The 24,348-nt window shown below is 41.4% G+C and overlaps 3 protein-coding genes across 4 annotated transcripts; all 3 read right to left on the bottom strand.

Annotated features, from left to right (window-relative positions):
* Positions 1-368: 368 nt before the first annotated feature.
* LOC127756804 (uncharacterized) lies at positions 369-5,087 on the bottom strand. Of its 2 annotated transcripts, none has more exons than XM_052282179.1 (2): positions 3,761-5,087; positions 369-616 (listed from the first exon to the last, which is right to left on the bottom strand). In XM_052282179.1, the coding sequence occupies exon 1, from the start codon at positions 4,828-4,830 to the stop codon at positions 3,775-3,777; it is 1,056 nt and encodes a 351-aa protein (XP_052138139.1). In that variant the 5' UTR covers positions 4,831-5,087; the 3' UTR covers positions 369-616; positions 3,761-3,774. The 2 variants fall into 2 exon arrangements, with proteins under 2 accessions (XP_052138139.1, XP_052138141.1); XM_052282181.1 differs by lacking the exon at positions 369-616 and adding an exon at positions 2,886-3,128.
* A 5,484-nt stretch (positions 5,088-10,571) lies between these two features.
* On the bottom strand, positions 10,572-18,791 carry LOC127757405 (uncharacterized). Its single transcript, XM_052282904.1, has 18 exons — positions 18,732-18,791; positions 18,484-18,526; positions 18,316-18,389; positions 17,342-17,407; positions 17,181-17,252; positions 16,501-16,573; positions 15,978-16,015; positions 15,680-15,793; positions 13,357-13,473; positions 13,184-13,264; positions 13,016-13,084; positions 12,844-12,921; positions 12,579-12,743; positions 12,068-12,172; positions 11,915-11,983; positions 11,736-11,798; positions 11,531-11,649; positions 10,572-11,427 (listed from the first exon to the last, which is right to left on the bottom strand). Exons 1-18 carry the CDS (start codon positions 18,732-18,734, stop codon positions 10,941-10,943), a joined length of 1,836 nt encoding a protein of 611 aa, XP_052138864.1. The 5' UTR covers positions 18,735-18,791; the 3' UTR covers positions 10,572-10,940.
* A 1,032-nt stretch (positions 18,792-19,823) lies between these two features.
* On the bottom strand, positions 19,824-22,270 carry LOC127758131 (microtubule-destabilizing protein 60-like). The gene is made up of 8 exons (XM_052283754.1): positions 21,606-22,270; positions 21,452-21,500; positions 21,266-21,346; positions 20,901-21,020; positions 20,563-20,661; positions 20,424-20,483; positions 20,208-20,302; positions 19,824-20,109 (listed from the first exon to the last, which is right to left on the bottom strand). Exons 1-8 carry the CDS (start codon positions 22,268-22,270, stop codon positions 20,034-20,036), a joined length of 1,245 nt encoding a protein of 414 aa, XP_052139714.1. The 3' UTR covers positions 19,824-20,033.
* Between the last annotated feature and the right edge of the window lie 2,078 nt (positions 22,271-24,348).

Here is a 24,348-nt window from a genome sequence, read left to right as displayed (position 1 = left end):
TCTCTTCTCTTCTCCTTCAGGCTGCAGGCGGAGCAGCCGCGCGCCGTGGCCGCCGTCGTCGTTGGCTCTCCACCGTCGTCGTCGCCGTGGGCGAGGCTACGCGGCGCGGCCGTCCTGCGACGGAGCGAAGGCAGCGGAGCGCGGCGGCGGAGCGGAGGCAGCAGGCGGAGCTGCGAGCACGGATGCGGGCAGCGCAGCGAAAGGCGAGCGCGGCAACGGAGCAGCGGAAGGCGCGAGCGCGGCGGCGGGCCGAGCAGTGGAGCGCGAGCAGGCCGCGGACAGAGTAGCGGAGCGCGAGCGCGGCGGCGGAGCGGCGGCGAGCGAGCGCAGCGGCCAGCGAGTTTGGGAGGGAGGGGGAGGCGGCCGGCGACCAAGAAACAATCGCTTCCTCTGCCTCTTCCCCTTCTCCCGCCGGTGGTGCCTCTCCTAGCATCGTCGGCCAACCGCGGGGGCACGGCGGTGGTGGCGGCCGAGCATGGGGGAGCTCCTCGTCCATCCATTGTCTTCCGCTTCGCCTAGCTCGCCCTCCGCTGCTTTTCCCACCGCTGCGCTCGCCCGCCGCCACTCCTCCGCTGCGCTCGCCTTCCGCTGCACCCCCCGCATCCGTGCTCCTCCGCTGCACGTAATGGCATATATACATGTGAGTGTGCTCAGCCATATACACATGCTTGGCTAATATATACGTCTGCATGTTATCGGGCGGCAAACCAACAAGAAGCTAGCTAGGCTATAGCTGGTCGTCTCCATGCATGCATATATATGCTCATACGAAGACGCATGTACATGCGGCCGTCTGTACCTAGCATATATGCGTATGAGCTACGACATCAAGTGCTACCGCGACGTCGGCGAAGACGACGAGGGTCACCGCGCCCGTGCCGACCACCGTCCACGACGCCGATGGCACGCCAAGCGTGGACACGCTCCTGCTGCAGCTGCGCGAGCTGGGCGTCCGGGAGGACCATGGGATCAGGCCGGCGACGTTGCCGCCGCCACCACTGCCGCTGCCGCGGCACAGGAGGAGCGTGAGCGACTGGGGTGCATCGTCAGCCGGCACTTCGAGCCACCTATGCACGGCGACTGCGACGCCTGGCCGATGCCGCCGAACGGCCGCGCCGTGTAGCCTCGCCCACGGCGACGACGACGGTGGAGAGCCGACGACGACGGCGGCCACGGCGCATGGCTGCTCCGCCGCCGGGCTCGCCCGCCGTCCGCTCCGCCCACAGCCCGCCACCGCTCTGTTGCCGCGCTCGGCCATCGCGGCTGCGCCCGCCGCTAGCCTGAAGGAGAAGAGAGAGGAGAGAAGAGAAAAGAGAAGAGAAGGAGAAGAAAAGAGAAGAAAAAATATGTGCAGCTGACATGTGGGCCCCACGTACCTTTTTAATTTTTTTTTCTGACTAGAATGCCACGTCAGCAAAACCGAGCAAAAATACTGCCGAGGGACCTCCGGTGAACGGTTTGAGTAAGTTTAGGGGTAGACATTTCTGGTTTTGTGGTTAAGGGATCTCAAAAAATCTCGCTGTTAAGTTGAGGGACCTCCGGTGAACTTATTCCAAACGAAAACATGCCTAAATTTCTATAGGACCAACGAGCCCAACAGGCCCACATATTTTATCCTCACGAGGACGGCCCATTCCCTCGGAGTAATATGTTGGGCCTAATCCACGGAGATTCTGGGTGAAACCAGCCCATTTTAGGAAACTAGTTCTCATTTTCTTTTTTTTTCTTTTAACCAGAGAAACCCTAGTGATGCATCAAAACCAGTCATTTTTTTAAAAAAAAATGTTTCCTTTTTCACATATGTGGAGATTGAGATCAATTAATTTGGAAAAAAAATATTATGCAAGAAGCTGGAATCAATGGGAGGGTGCGAAGTGAGTGTAGCTCAAATAGTTAAGTTACTTGTGATGATTTAAGTCTTAAACTTAACATGACTGCTTATATTTACAGCCATTTATTTTTTCAATGGTAGATGACATACCCATCGATAGCGAGGTGTCCGTGGTGACTTCATCAATTTTAAGATATATTTGTCCGGTCTTTTAGAGATGCTTATAGGGATAGGATACATGTGTGTATGTGCTCATACTTTGTATGAGTGAGTATATGTATGTTGTAAGCGTTTATATTTGTACTGTGTTTCTCAAAATAAAAAAAAATAAAAGGGAGGGTCTAGAGCACAGAGCAAAGGTTTAGAAAATGGAACTGGGCTGGTTTCTTCTTCAGCCCATTAGGGCCCATATAAAAAGCAGAATTCAACCTCCCAAAGGACAACAAAGCAAGATAATTGTTTTGATTAGAGAGAATATCTCTATAATCTTAAAATATAAGTTTATTCATCACATCCACATAAGGGTGGCGTTGTATGCCCATTCATTCAGTAATACTCCCTCTGTTTTTTAAATGAAGTTGGTTAGTCTAAAATACTAGTAATTAACCAACGTCATATAATAAAAAAATTGGAGGAAGTAAGAAACAGGCAAATAATCATTTTATCCGAAGATTTGATTTGTTTTAATACTCTACAAATTGGGCTACGATTATTTGATATTCTGACCTTGCCGTCATTAACTTAGATGATCTCACATATTATTGTCACTTAGTGTCAACATAATCGAAGTGGCAACGAATACTATCAAATTTTACTCTTTTTTCTCTCCCTCTTATCCTCTTCTATTTGTTAAGTTTGTAATAATTAAAACTTAGTTAATTATTCCCTATGTCCCATAACATAGCAATCTAGTATCGAGCAGGATATTTCATATTACAACGAATCCAGACATGTTTTCTGTCCAGATTCGTTGTACTATGAAGTGTCTTGTCTGGTTCTAGATTTCTATATTATGAGACGGAGGAAGTATGTGCTAATAGCTATCTCGTTTGACGTGCTCCAACTTTATTTTCATCTTCATGAGTGTCAAACGCTACATATGACTTCTTTCATGTCCCCAATGAGCCGGCTAGCAGTGCGAGATTGCTGATTAAAAATGCGTGCATTTCGCTTCTTCCAAACCATACAACAGAGTAAAAGACCAACAAAACCAAAGAACCCTCATGCCCTTGTCTTGGGCATCCTCGTTATAGCCGGTTTCAGACCTTGCATCAGAAGAAGAAAGCCCAAAATGAGGCTGAAAAGGAGGCAAACCAGGCAAGCACAATTGTGCATAAGCACATTTTTGTTTCAAGTGACTAATGTTTCAGTTATCATCCTAACCTATAATTAGTTCATAGAGATTTCACTAGATTTTTCTTCTTATATATGTACTAGAAAAAGAAGAAGAATAGGTCTCTAGTTGTTAATTATCTCAAATTATGAAAAAGGTAAGAATGTAAAAGGTCAGAAGCAATAGGAGAGGATTGGTGTTACCATTTCACAGCCAAGTTTCATAACCAACTGATGAAAAATGTATCAATGTATAGCCATTTCAATTAAAACAAAGATTAGTTGCAAGGTTATCATGTCACTGTCTCAAATTCTCAATAAAAAGAAAATAAAAACAGAAATGTGAAAAATCTGCAGCACTGAAGAATGCAAAACTTCCCTGCTTGTTTATTCAAGAGTGTGTTTGTTACTGTACAAGAGAATCATCCATTCATTATTTATTAACCCCAATATACCATTAATTTACTCCCAACAAAACAAAAAAACAATTTCCAGAATAATTCTATCTCAATTCATATATGCTCATCATAATTTCAAACCTATTTGAAATTTTCAAATGCTACATCTATTCATTTTTAAAATTTTTTTGACACTTACTTTTACACTTGAGCTCAAGCTTGGAGGTCACCCTTCTCCTCTGGCTCGAGCTCTCTGAGCTCGTCGGCCTCGCTTCTCCTGCAACTCCGGTAGAACATGCAGCTCACGATGATCTCGAGCACGACGCAGAGCGCGTGGATGTACGCGATGGAGAACGCCTCGCCGGCGACGCCCGCCGCGAGCCTCTTGCCGTCGCCGGCGCCGGCGAGGCGGTGGCGTTGCGCCTGCGACACGACGCGGAGCTGGAACAGCGCCTCCGCGGCGGCCATGCCGAGGTTGGTCGGGAGCGCGAGCGCCAGCGCGGTGGGCACGCGGCCGCGGATGACGACGCACGCCCTGAGCACCGCGGCGTGGCCCGCGCGGCGCTCCATGGCGGACACCACCACGGCGAGGTTGCAGACCACGGTGGCGATCCCCACGGCCACCGAGTAGGCGATGGCGCCCGCGGCGGACAGCGCGAGCGTCGCCGCGGCGTGGGAGGTGGTGGTGAGGCCCAGGAGGTCGGCGCCGTTGAAGGCGAGGAACATGAGGGAGAACACGGCGGCGTTCGCGGACAGCATCACGAACGCGCCGAACAGGTGCGTCGCCACCATCGCCGGGTACGCGCCCGCCACGCTCCCGCACGGCGGGAGCCGCGTCGCCCTCGCCACGCCGCGCCCTCGCCGCTCCACGCCTTCGCCATCGTCGTCCGGCCGGAGCATCGCCGCGACGCACGCCTTGGCGAGGAGCAGGAACGTGAGCGTGAACGGCAGCGCGGCGGCGAACGTGAACACCGTCTGCGACAGCTTGGCGTTGAGCAGCGCGAAGAACGACGACGGCGGGAACCCGGCGGCGTCGAACATGCACCGTATCCTCGCCGACACCGCCGCCAGCGCTCCCGACGACGGCGACGCCATGGCGCCCGACACCAGCACGGCGGCCGAGAACGGCAGCACCAGCAGCCCCGCCACGGAGGTGTAGCAATGGTAGCCATGGAAGAACGCCGCCACCGCCGCCCTCATCACCCTCCCCGCCCTCGCCACCGTCGTCGGCGACGCCGCCGCCGCCCCATGGAAGCCTCCTCTCCTCATGGCGCCAATCCAATGCAATAGTGTCAAGCCTTTGGTTTCTTGGAATTCTTGGAGGATTTTGTAGCTTGAGATTGAGATTGAGATTGAGATGATGATGATGATGATGATGTGCTACTGGTTTTTGAGATGGAAGCTAGAATGATTGGCTACCTACTGATCCATGAGCGAAATGGGCGATGCAATGGACTCATCTCATCTCATCTCATGTCCACCTTAATATGGTGGAGGTTGAGAAGAAGCAGGTGAAGGAATAGAGGTTGAGGAGAAGCAAACAAATTTATAAAATTTAGAAGAATTTTCAATTACTAACCATTGATTTAAAAAAAAGAAATGTTTTTTTTTAAGTTTATGTTGCTTTGGTAATATGGTCATTGTAGGTAGTCCTAACTTGGATGTGTGATGTTTCAATTGTCAAAAAATATTCTTGGATTGGATATTTATGAGAAAATTATTTTCATTAAACATATGGAATTAGTGCAATTATTTATGTCTTTGCGTTTTTGTGCCATGGAAAAATATTTGATTTGTGACAACGAACTGCATCAGAAACCGGTAGTCTAAAGATACAATAAATACCGTGTCAATAAGGTTTGAAATTTCGATCCAAAATCTCTGAAATTTCAGATTTACCGGTGGATCCCAGTAGGAAGCATTTCCAGATAAAACTTTTGAGTTTGTTTGAATTTAGAAATTTTCTGTTCAAATTGAGCGAAAATCTTTCTCAAAATTTCGTATGATATTTTGGTGCACCATTTTTTTTAACATCCTGAAATATAAAACCCTGGCCGAGGCTGCACTCAATTCTGTCACCAGCTATACAAAAAGTAACAAATGACATGCAATTGCAGGTGACGTTGCATCCAAGGCTGTATGCATATCAAATAGACAAAATGTAAGAGGTTTCTTGGATCATATCCCACTCAAAGGTCAAAACTATTTATGAAACTGAAGAAATACAGCTTTCGGACGGCGAGCGTACGACAACGGAGTTGGGCAGAAACGCAGAATGGTTGGAAGAACTGAAGCCACTGCATTAAAAAACCAAGAAGAAAAAAGATAACAAAAAAAAAAGCAGTTCAGATAGGAATGTTGGTGACTGTCAGAAACTGTCACTTTCACAGTTGGGTGAAATTAGGTCCACTACCGAATTCACCGGCCCAACCAACATCTGACAGTCCGAGTGACAGTTACTCTGAATTGTTCATCAGCAGTTGGAGGGGTAAAAAAAAAGGCAGAGCACCTTCTTGCTGTTCTTTTATTTTTTATTCTTTTCAGCTTTATTTGATGGTTAAGATAGTACTTCTAGGTTTATCAGGATTTGGTTTGTTGGTTGCTTCGATGTGCTTCACTTGGAATTGAAGTTACTTCAGAGTCACATGGCACTATGTAGGATTTTGTTATCGTTTATTTGTCCCCCTCAAGAAAAAATAACGTTATTTGTAGTTGATAATTGTTATGTACTGTCAACAAGATCACGCTATTGACTTTAGATCAAATGGAGATAACAGATGTAACCTTTCTCTCTGCATTATTATTTTCTTTTCAAAAAGGATACTTTATCTCTGATTGATCTTTATTGTTTTGTAAAGTACGAAGACTCAAATGCTTAAAATAGGATCTTATCTGCATACAGAAAGGGTGAAATTTTAATGAACTAACTTTATCCAGAACAGATAAATGATCTTTTAGAGAAGTTAATAACTGTTTACCTAATATGTTCAGGTGTAACAAAGTTTGGTACAATCTTAACACAACTCCCATTTCATTGACAAACCTTTTACTTCCTTACATATTCACTCCTCTAGTTGCATATCAAAGTGATCATTTATTACCTATCCAAAAGTGATCCATGGTACACACCGGTAAATTCACCTGAAGACAGTTAAACTCTCCCATGAATTAGGTAGGTCAACTTCTTAATTAACATTAAGCTCTTCTTTAGGTTGGGATTAGGAAACGTAATAATTCTAATACAAAAGATATTACTACTATATCATCACGGACTCTGAATTGTACTGCTAGTGGAGATGGAAGGTAGATCTCTCTTGTTCAGTGAGATCCTATCACCATTTATTGTCTCTTGTTGCCATGTTCTTTTCCCATGTAATTATCCAGCCAAAAAAGCAGGGATCTAAATGGAAATTATCCAGCCAGCCAGCAATTAGGCATAGCCAATGAGAGCTAGCTGGTGGTTGTACTGACTAAATGGAAAAAAGGCTAGTAGCAGCAGCAGCCACCAGACATGCAGACACTGATAACTAAAACCTGTACATAATTCAGCCAAGAAAAATGCAGTTAATGGCTGTTTTGATCAACTTGAGTTCAGCTTGTTGCATGCACTAATAATGCAGCTTCTGCACTCAAAGTAGTACAGCATGTGTTTCTGCAGGGGTAAAATTGTTCTGCAATGCATGTTTGCATGATCCAATTTTGACTTTGTGCATGTCACTTCACTTCACCCTCACTCTCACTCTAATTGAGTCACTAGAGTTTGTTGAGCTGGGACTCAAAGAAGGTGATTAATGCACTTTGCTGTGTTTGACCTAACTGATGAACCCCAATTATTATTGTTAAGCCAATCTTGTGGATGTTCTTGATGTGTGTGTGTGTGCATCATTGCTGCCATTTTGGTTTTGTACCAAAGTAAGGAAGCTAGGTTGGGTCCAAGGGGCAGGAAAGAGAGGTTGGCCACAGGACCACTGGTGACAGGTCAATTCATTTGGTGGAAAAAGCATATCTGCAAACTAACTAATTATTAACTAATGGCCTCTCATTTTTGTTTATTAACTTAGTTTCCTTCACTAGTTGTTCCTACTTATCTTTTAAAAATTGTGTCATTACTTTTTCAGTGCCAACAAGGTTGTGGAGAAGGTTTTGTATGTTAATAAAAAATCTATTTGGTTGCCAACTTACTATTATCAGTTAGGTGTTTCTAACAGTGCTAAGTCAATAAAAAGTGCTTGATTTCAGGTCGTTTTCCAGGACATCTTGATAAACCAGCAGCTTACCTATCTATGTGGTTTTCATTCTCTTTTTACCAATTGCCACTACCATTTTGAAATGTAGTGTTCACCAAGCAAAAGAGAAGACAAATAACTAAAAACTTACATGGACCACTCTATGCTTGGAGGGAGGATGATCCAAATTCCAAATTAAGCATGCAAATTTACCATAACATCTTCTTTCTTCCTCTGTCTTTTTTTAGCCGAGCCGGCCTAAGACAGGCAGACCAAATTTACTTAAGAAAAGGATATGTACATATTTACAGAGTTCAAACTTCGACAAGAGGCTGCCCAAGTAATGGATGTTGCACAGGAGCAACTTCTTTCTTCCTCTGTCAAAAAGTTTTACAATAATAACATCACTCTCTCCATATTCTTGATGTTCATATATAATTAAAACATCTCTTATCCACATTCTTGATCCGAACCGCCATCGATTCGTCGATCGGGCAATCCATTTCGCAATTCGACCGCTTGTATGCGTGGATCTAAGTACTTAAGAAGCCTACATTCCCCAATCAAATCTACTGTCCAAAAAAAGACATGTTCCTTGCTAACTAGTGCCATAGGAGACAAAGGCATGAGCTAGCCCACCTATGTTTATTAATCAACACTAACGAAATTTGGAGCCCGGAATGCACGCAACCATATATAACATCCAAAATGGAAGGACCACGGGTAGATAGGTAGCTCACGTGCTCTCACAAGGAACTCAGATTCAGCTCTGATAATTTAGCATCTCATGGATCAGAGATGTTAATCTCAGTTAATCAAGAAGTAGTAAAATCTTTTTAGTTATTAGCTTCATGGTTTTCTTGTTGCAAATTGCTTCTGTTCCATTATGTTCATCATCGCTTTAATTTGTCGGTCATCTACTGGTGATGATCTGAAAATTAGATTAGCAGTTGGCATCACCAAATCTTTCAGGTTTGTTGGCATCTCTGTATCCTCCAGCATAATTGCATACTTCTTTTCTGAGTTCTCGCACAAAAACAATATAAAATATGTAATAAATCTAGCTTCCGTTTGTTGCTGAGATGGCTACACTCTAACTGTTATATTCGTTCACATCACATCGTTATACCAGGATGCACATATCAGAAAATTCAGAGTCACAAACTTTTCGGGATAGCGACTTTTTGGATATGGGCATCTAAATCATATTGTGGTTTTATATTGGTTAAGAAAAACATTTTGAATTCCTTTAAAAAAATACACATTAGAAACGTATTTCTGTGTCTCAAGTCGATTGATCCCAACAGGAGAGAGAAGCTCATCGTATTTTAGACTTTAATACGATTCCAGGAGCCACTTCAAAGATTTTCAAGATATCATTTTTTCCTTCTTTTTTTTTTTTGCAAGAGAAGATATCATTTTGAAGAACATTTTGCAGCACACATGAAATTTTGCAAAACATGGTGAAAATTACTCATGACAGACCGCGCCGCTAATCGCAGTCTTAACATGACAAAATTCAACAGTCTGAAGTACTATATACATGATGTTTAGTTTGAAGAAATGACAAAATTATGGGAAAAGGCTATAAGAAATGGTGCCAGTGTGTGCACCGGTGTTGGGTGGTCCACTAGCCCCTGATGACAGCATAACCACCGTTTAATTAGGGTTTGGTCCCTGAATAATGAAATATATAACCATGGACTAAGACACTAGTAAAGCATAGCTGTTGTGCATCACACTGCTCACCTGCTTGTGATTTATTCCATGGATCATGGGGGGTGAGCTGATGCTTTCTTCCAGCACTGTTCACTGTTCTACTCAATTGGTAGCAATGTAGCAATGTCTTCTCATGTGGAATGGTCATCTTCACCAGCTTCTTGGTTTGTTGAGCATGTCTGGTTGGTCACATCAACTTGCCATGAGTTTGTTATCTTTAAACCAAAAAAAAAAACTTGCTATGATTATGTCAAAACAAACTTGCTATAATTGGCTTAATTTATTTCTTGAGATGAATACCAAATATTCATTTTTTTGGATGATCCACTCAATTTTTCTTTGATTTTGACTGGTGAAAATTCACTGGCTTTGATCAAACATAAAGAAGGATAGACTCAATTTTAGAATTTTTCTTTCATTTTTTTTTGTAAGATGAGAAGAATGTGTTCTTGTAGAAGAACTATGTGAATGAATGGTGGCATATGGATAGAGGTGGATGTACAGTTTCAGAGTTTTACTGTAGAGAATCTTCCATAATTCGCACATGATCACAAAGATCAGTCCATATGTGATGAGGATATTGTCAAGTGAGGCACTAGACCAATGATAGGGGTTTACCCTACCCATGCATATCCAGCTTGCACCCATTAAATCCAATTAAATGATGAGCCGTTTGATTGACTAAAATTTTTTGTTTCTTTGCAAATTTAACTGATCTAAATCTTTTCATTGGTGTGATTGAAAAGATGTCTCCGTTGTCTTTATTCCATTGCAATGGTACATTTGTACCAATCAGCACTAAAAACCTCCATCATGTTCCAATTACTCCAATTCTACTCCCATCAGTTCTTTTTGACAATATATGGAATTTAATTCCTGCTCATAACATAGTATGTCCGTTTTTGCAATGAATTATGCACAAAATTATATTCTATGTATGAGTATAGAGTACATTACTCAAGGTATTCACTTACCTTGACAGCTGATCATTCAGTCATCTTGCTTGTAAATACATTGAATGAGTACGTATGGGAAAGCAACTTAGTCAGCGTTTAAAGTGAACTGAAGAAGTCACTGTTAAGTCCCAATCAAGTTCTAGTTTGTAGTTTATACACAAAAAAAAAAGATGAATACTAATGTATGAAGCATCTGCAGAAACACGCCACTGAAGCACTGACCATCAGAACAGACCAACAAATGCTTAGTTTTCCCTAATTCATATCATCAGATGCCATCATAAATGATAGAACTTATTACTGTTGTTTCAACCATAGTTTTCCAGTGACATGGATGAAAATGGATTTCTAACATTACAATGCTGAGGCACATCAAATACACTAGGTTTACAACATGCAAGAGCAGTATATGGTCCTTTTGGTTCAGGGATGTAAATCTAATCTACCATATCCAAACTGTTGCTTCAATCAATCAAAGTCAGTATAAGCTTCCTGAGCGAAGTGGGTTCGATTCTGGCCTGATGGGTTCACCGGTGTAGGGATCAAACTTGTATGGTTCCCCTGTGAATGGATCAAACCTTACTTGTTGGCACGCAGTAGAGTATTCAGCAGATGACCTGGAGCTGAATTCTGGGACTATGTTTGTGTTGTACCTTGAAGCAGATAAGTATCCTCCTTCCCTAGATGAAAAAGCTACTTGAGCTGATCTCTCAATATTCGAATTCCGTTCTTGTACGTACCCTAGATCGAGATGCCTTCCAGTATCCTGTCTTGGTTCATGTGCAAATCTTGGTTCTGGATATCTTTCAATGCGGACTATTTCCTCTTGCCGTGATCTTGAATCTGGATATCTTACAAGATCAGGTCTGTATTCATCATACCTTCTATTCCTTGACTGAGATGATGCGGGATCATCCACATAAGATGAGGAAGGATAATCACCTAAGGAACTGTATCTACTACTCCTGCAAGTAAAACATAGATCAATGGTGCCAGGCTCAAAGTTTACACAGATGTAGAACAGTTGAAAATAAAATTATCATTGTCCTAGAAAAAAAAATAGTTTACCCGGATGCTGTGTACTCGTAATCTTGATGTGGGAATCTCTTGTTCTGTATTTCAGGATTTCTTGGCAAATAAGTAGAACCCTGCAATCTTAGTGCTGAGCTAAATGTCTCAGCCTGGTACTGCAAATGAAAAGGGGACAAATTGTACACATCAATCAAAAAAACACTAAAAAGGTGAAATATTGAATCAGGTAGGTAGTAAAAACCTTAGCAATTAATGAAGCGAAATAGTCTCCTTTATTGTGTTTATCTGCACCTGATATCAAAAACTGCGAGCAGGAATAATCATCAGAATAATGAATGCCATTTTTAGCTAAGCATAATGATATGGTAGAACAGGTCAGATCTCAGAGTCAGAGATCATGTGCATGAAACAACTCCATACCTGATTAAGGACAGCAACTGCAGCCTTTTCAGGAAGTTCATTAAGACTCCTTATGCAATGAATGTCTATCTGAAAAAGTAAAATGGACAGGCAGACCATGTTTTACACACCCAAAAAAGGCACAAGTAGAGACCTTATGTACAGATTACTTACATCATATCGAGTGCCAATTCTAAGACGTAGAATACGAAGTAGGAGTTCCTTGACGGCTGAAGGTAGTGAAACAACAGCTGCTTCATAGGGGTCCGTATCAGACACCTGCAAAAAAGAAAATTGGCAGAAAAGGGTTATCATGTCAACAAACATGGCGTTCCTTATTGAATTATATGCAATTTATTCCTTCGACTAAGCATTCATATAAAATCCAGAACTACAAAGGACAGAAAAATTGCTGATTCAACTGTTTGAAGCTGGAATAGGTTGTGCCATGCTTTTGAAGTGAACTAAAAAAATTGTTGAGTTCATAGAAACCGGTACAAATAACAAATCCTACAGAACAAACTAAAACATAGTCTAGTTTATACAAACTGATAAAAAACTACAGAATGAACCTTGTGACATCACAGACTAATAAAACAGTGGACTGAAGTGCGAGCGTAAATGGTTAACTCTGATTTGACCCTTTCAGGGCACAATGAAGGAGCTTATCATTCGTATGTAGTACCTCATTATATAGCCTTGGAGCTTTTGCTTGACGATCATATGAATCATGTCCACGTCTTCCATAAGAATGGTCCGGCTTGTCTCTTGATACGTTTGATCTTCTAGTTTTCACTTCTTCACGAATTCTCTTTTTATCGTTCTCTACCACAGGCCGAGCAACTGAGACCTATTGCAATAAACAGGGATGTCAAATCCAATAGTACAAAAGTAAAATAAGCAATAAGAATCTATAAGTTGCTCCACAGAAATAACATTCTTATTCATGCCTGGATCCTGAAAGTTGCCCCTCGGTCAGGTCCTCTCACTGTTTCACCATCCATTTCTTTTATTGCATGGTCGAGCTCCTTCCATCAACAAAAAAAGATAATGACAACAACTTGTATGAGCGTTCAACCTATAAAACTCAATAGGATTAAAACAACATGTACAAATACTTACTGTACGACTGGCAAAGTGGACAAATCCAACTGGATATTGTCCTTTCCTTGAGACTGCAACCCGTACTACCTAATTAAACATTAATGCTTTACTTTTCAGATTTATTTAATATTTCAAATAAAACTGGTGAACGCACACATTTGGCTGCCACATTGGCGCATAACAGACCTCTCCACAATGTTCAAAAAGCTTTCTTAAATACTCCTCTGTAACATTTGCTGGTAAATTTCCAACGAAAGCTGTCTTAACCTGGATATAGACGAAATGAAAACATATCAAGATAGAAAATATCTATATCTATATCTATATCAATAAAAAAAAGTGTTTGTCATTTACATTACCTTGGCCATTTCGTCCTCATCTACATGAGACTCCTTCTCAGCCCAATTTATTGAAGGATGCAATCCACCAAGCAGAAAATCTGTTCTGGAACCAATACGAAGTACGCGTGCTGCAGCCTGTGATCGATAGTTTTAGGAGGAAAGAAATCAAAGGAGGATGATCGATTCAGAAACCATAGACCCAAGAACACCTTCTCCATGATGATATCAGATACTTGTCCTTTGCTCATGTATCAGTGACATAACCTCAGATCAGTGATGAACCAAGATAAAAGGCACATAGACATAAATGTGTCTTGGAACTGGCAGATATGAATCTACGATTAATGTCAGAGGTGAAACTCCAGCAGAGTAAGTACAACGTCAGCTCAAGATTGTGAGCACTATAATGGTGTGCTAAGAGAATCAATGGATCTGTTTATTACTGCCTCCAAATGGTAAAGTTGTACCTTTACAGGAATTTGATCAAATTACAAGGGGAATGGTGATGGCCGATGGGGGGATTGATCGCTGTTCATGGCAGCTTTCATAATATAAGGAGGCACAAAAGTGATTCAACATAATTTGTGCAAATGAGGTGAAATGCTGAGTTCTGTATTCTTATTTGAACAAGATTTCTCTGACACTTGTCAGGCTAAACATTGGAACAATGTTAGCTATTAATTGCTGTGTGTTTTTGAAACCTGCTCTGTTCAGAGGTTTCTGGATAAATACAATAGCAACTAAGGCAGTAAAAACATTCATCAAGGGATGCAAATCCCATGAACTTTATATATACTGTCAAAAGATAATGATCAGATCTTAGAGGCAAAGTATTTGATCTCTGGACAAATGAAGAATAAAAAAACTTTCATGAAGTTAAATAGTTTTACTGGATTTTGGTGAAACCACCTCTTCAACTGGATATGCTAAACATAAGATTCCTAAGTCCTTCCTCTACAAAAGTGACATGACAAATCCTACAGAACTGGTATCAGGAGAAAATTGTTATGTAGTTTTGCATACCATTGCTAATGAGAAAAGCGTATATGATAAAAAAAGAGTAGTATAGCTATAGTAGCATGAATTGGAGTTAGGCCACTAGAAATGGATAGTTCAGAACTTAAGGTACCAGGAGCCAACAAACTTGGTGTCACTAAAATTGCCAAGGTGACTGTGACCCCATAAATTGAGATTTTCTTTACTAACAGAAAACTTCAGAATGTTGCAGATCAGAAAAGGAGAGCAGACAGATATTCTTTCGCTCATCTTGTTAAACTATAATCCCATGAAATTGCCTCACCAGATATAGAAATTGTCACTATGGGCCATCTATTGAATAAGGGAGGTTATGGATTCACATAAAAATGAAAGCTCACCAATAATCACCATAGCTTTATCCTATGATTTGTAAATGAATTTCAGTAACGGACAGAAACCTTGTGAAGATTGGGGATGGATGTGAGATAGAATATGCATGAGATGGAATTATAGAAAATCTGGCAAGCAATATAATACCAGTCTATACTTCTTTTTCTTAACAAGTGTGCCCAACAATTGATTCTAGGGGATATTGAATATGATCGACTCCTTCAGAAGTATAAAACTATTTGTTTTCTTTTTCATGGTTACACAAATCAACAATGCAATGTTTCCATTTCCATATGAAAACTAACCATAGAAGATGCCCTTTGCAACACCAATCAGTCATTTAAAAGATCAGATGATAAAAGTGCATTCCATTACGTCATAACCAACACTGAGTAAAAGATATGGATTGATTTTCTTGTCAGTAGATGATAAGGATATGTTGGTAACATTGTGACAATGCACCATCATCTGGCCCCTCATCTCATAAAGGAGACAAAATTACTTAGATATGCAATTACTTGATAATGTGCTTCTTTTGTAGCAGATAGATTTAGGGCACACCACAAAAGGATAGAATCATTCATCAGGAATCCAGGAGAAGAGAAAGAAGCTAACTTTATACATATCCCTATATTTCAGTCAGATGGTTTTATCCAATAAAGATTGTTTTAAGACAAGAGGCTATATATTGGTCAATACCTGCAAGATAAACCAATTGGCAAGGGTTTGGCAAACTATAAGTAAACTTGGAATTAAGAAAATAATGATAAAAAGGCATAGCTAAGTTTGGCGCAACAAAATATGACAAAGGAAAGCTGAATTACTGCACTTAAATGTAAAGAAAAAGATAAATCAAACAGAAAATGAATGATTAAAGGAGGTTTAAGTATAACCATCAATAATATAAGGTCAACATTTCCATCGTAGAATCCAATGGGTGATGGAATTAACAAAAATAAGGAATAAGACTTACTGCATGAGAAGAAAATCGCACAAATGCAAAGCCTCGATTTAGACGTCTTTTCCCAACTGAAGAGTCATGGTTTCGAGCCATTGCAAGGTCAACCGAAACAACATCTTCTAATGCCTATAGATCAAAGAGCACTGTAAAGCTGACCATGTAATTCCCAGTATTGTTCTTTTAAAAAAAGATGGAAACAAAAGGACTCAATCATGTTTTCACATCAACGCTAGTAGAGCATTCCCCAATGACCTATAAAGGCGCTAAAGGTCCTTATATTTTTCTCAAAGCAAGGCGCTACAGGTCTTACCTTGCGAATCAATTCTTCAAATTCTTCGATGCCCCAGTCTGACCAAAAAAGAGAACAAGTCCAAGAATTTAGAATGCTAACATGTGGATTTTGGTCTGGAAGTTTTGACAAACTAATATTCTAACAAAATATTAAGCAAAGAACAGCTGTTCACAATATAAATTGGAATGTGGTTACAAACTCCTACTCGGAACAAATTACATTATCCTGGTACTCTGGCTCAGCCTCAATGTTGATCAAACAAAACTAGGAAATGGAATTGGGATACACAGGGGTAATGAAAGCAGCAACATGTGCATGTGAGATCATGGGACTGCAAAGTGCTAATAGATCGACATGTCGTACATTCTTTGAAAAACAAGGAAAAGAAGTGTGAACAAAGGAAATATGAAGCACAGATGTTAGATAGGTCAGACAGAATGGCTTTAGAAGTCATGTTGTTTTCTATCAACTACGGTGTCATGTTTTTTGTAACAAATTTTCTACATTGTGATACAAGAAGTCCATCATGGGTTAAGTTTACCTTTGCAAAGATTCCCAAAGAAGAGTGTATCTTGATCCAACGAAAGATCAACAGCAAGTCTCTTTCCTTGAAGCTGGCAGAGAACCAATAACATTACATGCATTAACTTCAGTAATGAAGCATAAATAGTAATGCTGTTCAAAACATTTGCTACCTAATAAATGAGAAAGCAAACAATCCTCTCTCTTTGAACACGATATCTAGGAAAATAGTACAAGGAAAGACAAAATAGGGAGCACTTGTAACTACATTGAGATATGAAGAAACTAGCCATACAGGCAAAATTATGGTTTCTGTAGGCACCGAAACAGGATGAAAACAAGGAAAGAATCAGTGAATTCAGCAGTGAAGAAACTAGACATAAAGATGAATCAGGTTTAACTAGACATTAACCAAACATAAAGATGAACTCAGCGGTGCAACTTGTAGTTATGAGCAATTTGTTTACAATTTTGCATAGATCATTAAAAGAGCTTCTCACGGCAATTTATAGTTTCTGTTGTCTTAGTCCAGCATAGCTTCAGAGAAAGAAATCTTGCAAAAGACAAGGCATCAAATACTTCCTAGCTACTATAAGAAATCTATTAAAACAAGGGATTTGAAAGCTTTTGGACATATGTATACATTATGTGCAATATGAAAAAAATGATAACATCGAACAAGAAGTTAGATATTCTTGCCTCAAAACCATTTATTTGCCTTTTAGCAATATAAGCACACTCCCTCTCCGCAAATCGCACAAAGCCATATCCCTGAAAGGATATCAGAAAAGTTAATGATGAATATACGAAAATAAGAAAGTATATATTGAAACTTACAAAATGTTGCATTAGTATCAGACCTTTGAAATGCCATTCTGATCTTTCATTATCCGCAAATCAACAATCTCTCCACAAGGAGAAAATACCTGTTGAGATTACACAGGTCAGTCCAAAGGACTAAGACAGACATGGCCAAGAAAATGAGAGAGAAATTTATTTTCATGTGAGTTAAGTATCAGCTAATCATGTTAGTTCCTTCAGAACTAAGTTTGATAGTAACAGGTATAGAGGTACAGCTAATGCACAATGGAGCAAGTGTAATAAAACTCAACACTGAAATACCAAATAGTTACCGACTCTAAACCATGCATAAATTATAAAAAGACTGTTTAATACAGATCATCAAGCTACATCCAAGAATTACAGAACATTGTACAACTTAGAACTTCACCACTACATTTGATTTGGATGGCATCTCCGACATAATACCCTCAGTTAAATGGGAGGCTCATAGGTTCATTTCAGCTTTTTAACCTATTACCTGTCTCCTCCTTCAAGTGCAGAAAGGCAACCATTTTTTCCATTTCATTTTGGTTTTCTTGAGTAATACTCCCTCCGTTTCAAAATGTTTGACACCGTTGACTTTTTAGCACATGTTCGACCGTTCGTCTTATTCAAAAAATTTGTGAAATATGTAAAACTATATGTGTACATGAAAGTATATTTAACAATGAATCAAATGATATGAAAAGAATAAATAATTACTTAATTTTTTTGAATAAGACGAATGGTCAAACACGTACTAAAAAGTCAACGGTATCAAACATTTTGAAACGGAGGGAGTATGAGGCAGTGCAATGCACAAGGTTATCAGCCAATAATTTATTTAACATTTACTATTCAAAAGCATCACGTCCACACAATCAAGCACACAAACAATTCAGGTATTTTCAACCATGCAGTACACTAGGCTAAAATTCACAACACCAATCAAACAACACAGTGACAGTTGCACATTCTACCGGCAGCGCGCAACTCTCGGAAGAACACCAACCTCTCGGAGCGCCCGCTCCGTCACCGACCGCGGCAACCCGCCGACGAACACCTCGGCGCCTTTCACCCGGCGATCTGCACACACACACCCCCCAACTCCTCAGGATTCATTCACCACGCAACGCAAGACTCGCTCGAGGTATCAAAGAGAAGAAACCCATCCAATAACCTTGCTCGTCGTAGTCGCCATGCGACGCCGCCCCCCTCTTCTCCTGAAATCCCCCACGAGCAACAAAAAAAAAAAAAAAAAAAAAAAAAAGGCACAGGAAGGTCAAGACGCGATTTCTCCGACGAAATCCGCACCAAATCGGACGCGGCGGCGACCGGCCGGATCGCCGGCGCCGAATCCGCCGTCCCCAGGGCGGATTGAATCGAAAAAACAGGGAGGATTTCGCGGATTGAGTCTCGAGCACGCACCATTTACACAGAGCACTGCAGTCTGCGCCGAGCCGTTCCAAAAATTTTTTTTCATCAACGAATTATCCCTTTTGACTATATAGTGGGGCCCACATATCAGAGAGCATAGATGGCCAGATGGGCCGGCCCAGTTGGAGCAAAGCGCTGAGCTGGGCCGTTCGGTAAACAGCGGCACGCAGACATATCCAGTTTTTTTTGTGTGTGTAATTTTCTCTTCTGAAAAGTTAAAAAAAAAAATCTGTGCCAAATTTCAACGTTTGATTCACATAGTGCTTGTGAAAAATTAACAAAAAATGAGATGTTTCTGATTCAGATTGACAGGCGTTAGTTTGTTGAGGATTGCAGAATATGTCACAGATTGCTGTCGCTTCTGATGGTCAAAATCCACCCGGTTTCTTCAGTTAGGGGGTGTTTAGATGCTGGGTGTAAAGTTTTGGTGTGTCACATATCGGGTATTATACAGGGTGTCGCATAGCGTTTTCGGCACTAATAAAAAACTAATTACAGAATCCGTCAGTAAACAGCGAGACAAATTTATTAAGCCTAATTAATCCGTCATTAGCAAATGTTTACTGTAGCACCACATTATCAAATCATGGAGCAATTAGGCTTAAAAGATTCGTCTTGCAAATTAGTCGCAATCTATGCAATTAGTTATTTTTTAGCCTATATTTAATGCTTTATGCAGGTGTTCAAATTTTCGATGTGATAGGGTGTAAAATTTTTGTGTGGGAACTAAACAGGGTCTTACAATATTTGGTTAAATTACAGTCCAAGATGCAGAAATAATCCATACTAGGAGGTTTCCATGATTCCATCTTTCAAATATGAGATTATCGCTTGTCACATTTCAAATTATCTGTAGTACATTGAAAGAGCTTTCCCTCCAGAATGGACACTGCAATAAACTTCATCAATAACTCTCCATGTGCAGCGCTGAGCATTTGTTTGTCAACCTGTTTTTTTTTACTTTTATCTACTCATCATAGTAACAATGTTCTTCATGCTAAATTGCGTAACATTTCCCAAGTTTGTGTAAACTACAAGAAATCGATACGAGTATCGACACAGTGACCAAAACACGTCCGATTTTTTGTTTTTCTACACATTTGAATCAACATTTTACATCATCAATCAGCAGTTTCCCTGAATTCAGAGATGTTTGATGACAGCAAATGACTATGTAACAGTAAACGATGAATCACATAAGCAAAACAGTAAATAGATATGTAACAGCGATGACGATTACTGCCATTCTCTTGTGGAGATAGGAGGAAATGGTGAATCTCTGAAGGCATCAAATCAAGTCTTGGAACTGCTCCTAGTTAGCCTTGGGTGAAATTTTGGCTCTCTGGGAACTGTTTGAGGTTTCACTGACCTGGATTTGCAATGAAAACAAAATATCTGAATTCATTTGAAATGTAACAGCAAGATTTTATATTTACAAATAACAGAAACCTTAAAAGTTTCAGTTACCTTTTCGGCACAAACGGCTTGGAAAAATCCGGCATTGGATGCGCTCTTGGCACCTGCTCCTTCCTCAGCTGCTTAATCTCAAGCTCTTCATCCAGCTGCACACAAATTTCATAACTCAAATTCTTACATTAAAATCATTTTTGTGAAACATGATTTTCAGATTTGCATCTGAATTCAGAGTTTTTGATCTGTGATTCTCTGAATTGCAAGGTGTACCTTTTGCTGCCTCTCCCTCTCCATGTTCAGTTTCTCCAGGAAGCTGTTACGTTCGGCCACCTGCAGGATTGAAGATAAACCGTCAAGACGTTTAGGAACTCGTCGAGGGCGATCTAGCATTACAAAATTTACTACTCACTTGGTGATCGAACCTGGCGCGACCGACCGCGCGAATCTCGCTATGTAGCACAACATCAATCGGTTCAGTGGGCTCTTTCCCCAGAGGTTTCACTGGGTTCTACATAGAATCAACAACATGATCAACACTTGCAATGTCAGGAATTATGTTCACATAGACCGAACTGTTCTGGTGTGCTGGTTGTATTTCTTTTATCTCATCATTCTGTATATTTGTTTTACCTATCTGAAATGTTCATTCACTGATCTAGCAATGTTACAATTTTTTTTAGCAATCTAGCAATGTAACTGAACATGATGAAACTGTAAGTTTCTCCAAAGATAGGTGATGTAATGTACCTCAGGTACATCAGTGGTCCATGGGAGACCTTGCGCGACCGGGTTGCGCAGCCTCTCTTCCTCCAGCAGCTTGTTCTTCATTCTCTGAACCAAGCTCTCCTCTTTCATCTTCCCTCTTCTCTGAAACCAAACACAAAAATTCAGTTAAATTTCTTCAATTCAGTCATCAACTCATCATGCATCATGTATAATTCTCGGCAAAACACAGAACAAACTTGAATACTACACCATCAAATTCGAGATGTATGTGGCAAAAAACGACGCATTCTTTTAACATAGAAACAAACGCATTGGAAAATTTGTTGTTTTTTCAGGACATTATGGATGAACAAGTTTAACATTATTTGTGTATTTGTTCATACTACCTCGGTCCTGAGATTGAAAGGACGCTGGATTGTCACGCCTATCTTCTTCCTACTCCAGCTCCTCTCCGACGAACAGATGCCCTGTCACCACGAACAAGATGAGAACTCAAACCAAAAATCACTACAAATTTCATCTAAAATTCAACCAAACAGAATCCAGTTATTTCTGAATTTACGCAAACTCACGCTGCATCTCTTCTGCCTCCTGGGTGGTTCATCTCGTGCGATGCTTCTCCTGAAGAATTTCAAGCAGAGGAAGAAATTGTGAGCAACCAGAATCAAGAACAGCAAGAAATGGTTGCAGCTGGGGAAGAAAATTATCAGCAAAGAAGCCAAGAACCTGAGCACGACACCGTTGATGGGGAAGGAGACCTCGGAGGAGGAGGCGATGGAGGGGTACGACACGTCGATCTCGTCCGCTCTCGTCGTCGTCGGAGTCGGAGTCGGCGGCGGCGGCCACGAGGAGCCCGTCTTCCTCGCCACCGGCGTCTTCTTCTTCCTCCTCCTCCTGCTCTGCTCCCCCGGGTCGCTGGAGAGCGAGAGGAGCCTCTCGAACGTGTCGACCAGGTACCTCACGCGGCCGTCGCCGTGCTCCGGGAGCCCCGCCATGGCCTCCCGCAGCGCCACGCTCCTCCTCGTCCTCGTCCTCGTCCTCGTCCTCGTCCTCTTCTTCCCCGACGACCCCTCCTCCTCCTCGCCACCGTCGTCGGGAGACGACAGCCTGGCCCTGATCCTCTCCCGCTCCTCCGATCGGTCCCACAGCGGCGCCCGCGGCGCGTCGTACGCCGCCGCCGCCACCGGAGTCGCGCGTCTTGGCGTCCTCGCCGAGCCCTTCTTGGCCGCCGGCTTCCCGAACCGACGAACGCACTGCGAGAACGACATCGCCTCGCCCTCGACGTTCTCCCGATTCCTCCCCGCCGACGGCGGCGGCGCCGCCGCCGCCGCCAACACGGCGAACGGCCGCCTCGCCCTGGCCCTCCTCATCATCACCGGCGTAGTCATCATCTCACCAACCAAAACCTTCGAACACGATCGAATCGAATCGAAAATCCGAGCGAGCAACGCGGAATTCAGTTTTGATTTCGCGAGTGAAAATTCGATTCGAAATTCGCCGAGACGAATCGAACCAAAATTTATAGAGGAGGAGAAGAGTAACGTAAAAAATGGCGGCGCCAGCGGAGGAGGGAGCAGCAACGGCTAGTTTTTTTATTATTATTATTTTCTCTCCATCGGCTGTGAATTTTCTCGGCCGTTGGATCATAAGGCGGTGGTGATGCTGGGCAATGGTGTCCGTCCGATTGGAAGGGGGAGTGGAATTGTGGGGATTTTTTTTACTATCATGGGGTTTAATTTCTGTAGATCTTATCTTGAATTTCTTCTTTTCAATTGTAACTGATTACTGCTAAAGATTGTGAGTTATACTTTGGAAGAATCAGATTTAATGTTCACCCATTTGATTTGATATGGTATTCTTTTTATATAGTCTAATTTAATATTCATATTTAGGAAAAAGAAAACTATATATATCTTCTCATTGGTTTTTGTTATCTATGAAAGATTAGCAGGTGGGATGGCCATTGAAATGGAGTAAAAACTACTATTGGGTGGCAGTAACTTATTTTCGAAGTAGGTAAGAACCAAGTTCTTAGTATTAGATTAGAAAGATTGTGAGAGGTTAAAATCACTTGGATTTCCATTTTGTAGTTTAACCTGCACATATATAGTTTGCACGTCATATTTTTATCTTGCTACCGTCTAATACATATTCCGACACATTAGGAAAAAGTTTAGTTTTCATATCCTCTAATTTGAATATGAGTATAAAACTCCCCGATCAAGATAGTCACAAATCGCAAGTATATACGTTGTTAGGATAGGCGTTGAATATATTTCAATAGTAATTGATGTGGTAACAGTGGCATGGGAGAGTTAAACAATAGGCTTATAACTGACAAACTCTAAGGGATAAATGTAACCATGGTGATAACAATTAATACGACACATGCATATAAGGGGAGCATGGCGGTGTGGCTATGGAACTGTAGTCGCTAGCGGCTGGTGTAATGTTGATTAGAAAGGAGTGCTTGTAATCAAAACCCTAGAAGTGTAGGTTACAACTAAACCTTGTTAGTGAATATCATGTGTTACTTTATTGTCATCTGACGTATCTTAGTTGATCAAAACGACATTACGTTATTATGTAATTTTACGAATGGGCGTTTAGCTTAGTAGTTTGTAATGCCTTAGTAGCACTCGGTGACAGGAGCGAGTTTTAGGGGCACGGTTAAAAAATATCCCCCTCACCATTATATTTAGTGAAATACATGGTTGTTGACCGAAAACATGGACAAGATTCAATCTCCTTCTTCAATATCTAACTCCAAATCCGAGTATATATATCTCGCCAGATTTCGCTGTTAACAATGGTCCACTAGCCGTTAAACCGTGTGGTACACAGCCACATGCTTACTTTGACAGTTATTTTGACACGTCCTGGTGGTGCGTTTTAAACCAAACCCGAAATCGCTGAAATTTTATACTCAACCATCCCAAAATATAACAACTTTTATTCTTAAGGATTTGTCCCAAAATATAACAACTTCTTCATCAGCATTCTCTTTTCAACCAATCACAACCCTTCACCATTCACCCGTACCTATTTTCTTAATAACCGTGTCCAACTCTAAAACTTATTATATTTTGGGACGGAGGGAGTACAAAACTACTATTGCTAGGGTTATAAACTAGCGTAAAATTTGTAACTTGAGTGAAAATTTTGGCTTAACTTTCTGCTCTATCATACGAAATGTCACACTGTTTTGTGCGTGTTGTTTTTTTGTTAAAAAAAGAAAAAATGGCTTAGTCACTGTCGAAATGGAAGATGCCCATCCTGTTCTCTTCGCCGCTACAGAAAGAAGGTCCCACTCACAGTCTCAGCCCTTGTCCCACTGCAGGTGGGCCACCCGAATCAGGCAACAAATAAACTAATCCCACCCCCACCCAAAAAGCGAACGCGCGTCCCCATCCAATCCAATCCAGCCCGTCCACTCCCACACCAACGGTCGCGATGTGTCTCTGGTGAC

Source organism: Oryza glaberrima, chromosome 12 (genome assembly GCF_000147395.1).
Source record: "Oryza glaberrima chromosome 12, OglaRS2, whole genome shotgun sequence".
In the NCBI taxonomy this organism is placed as follows: Eukaryota; Viridiplantae; Streptophyta; class Magnoliopsida; order Poales; family Poaceae; genus Oryza; species Oryza glaberrima.
The sequence above is the reverse complement of the archived record's forward strand: the minus strand, read 5'-3'. Positions and strand labels throughout refer to the sequence as shown.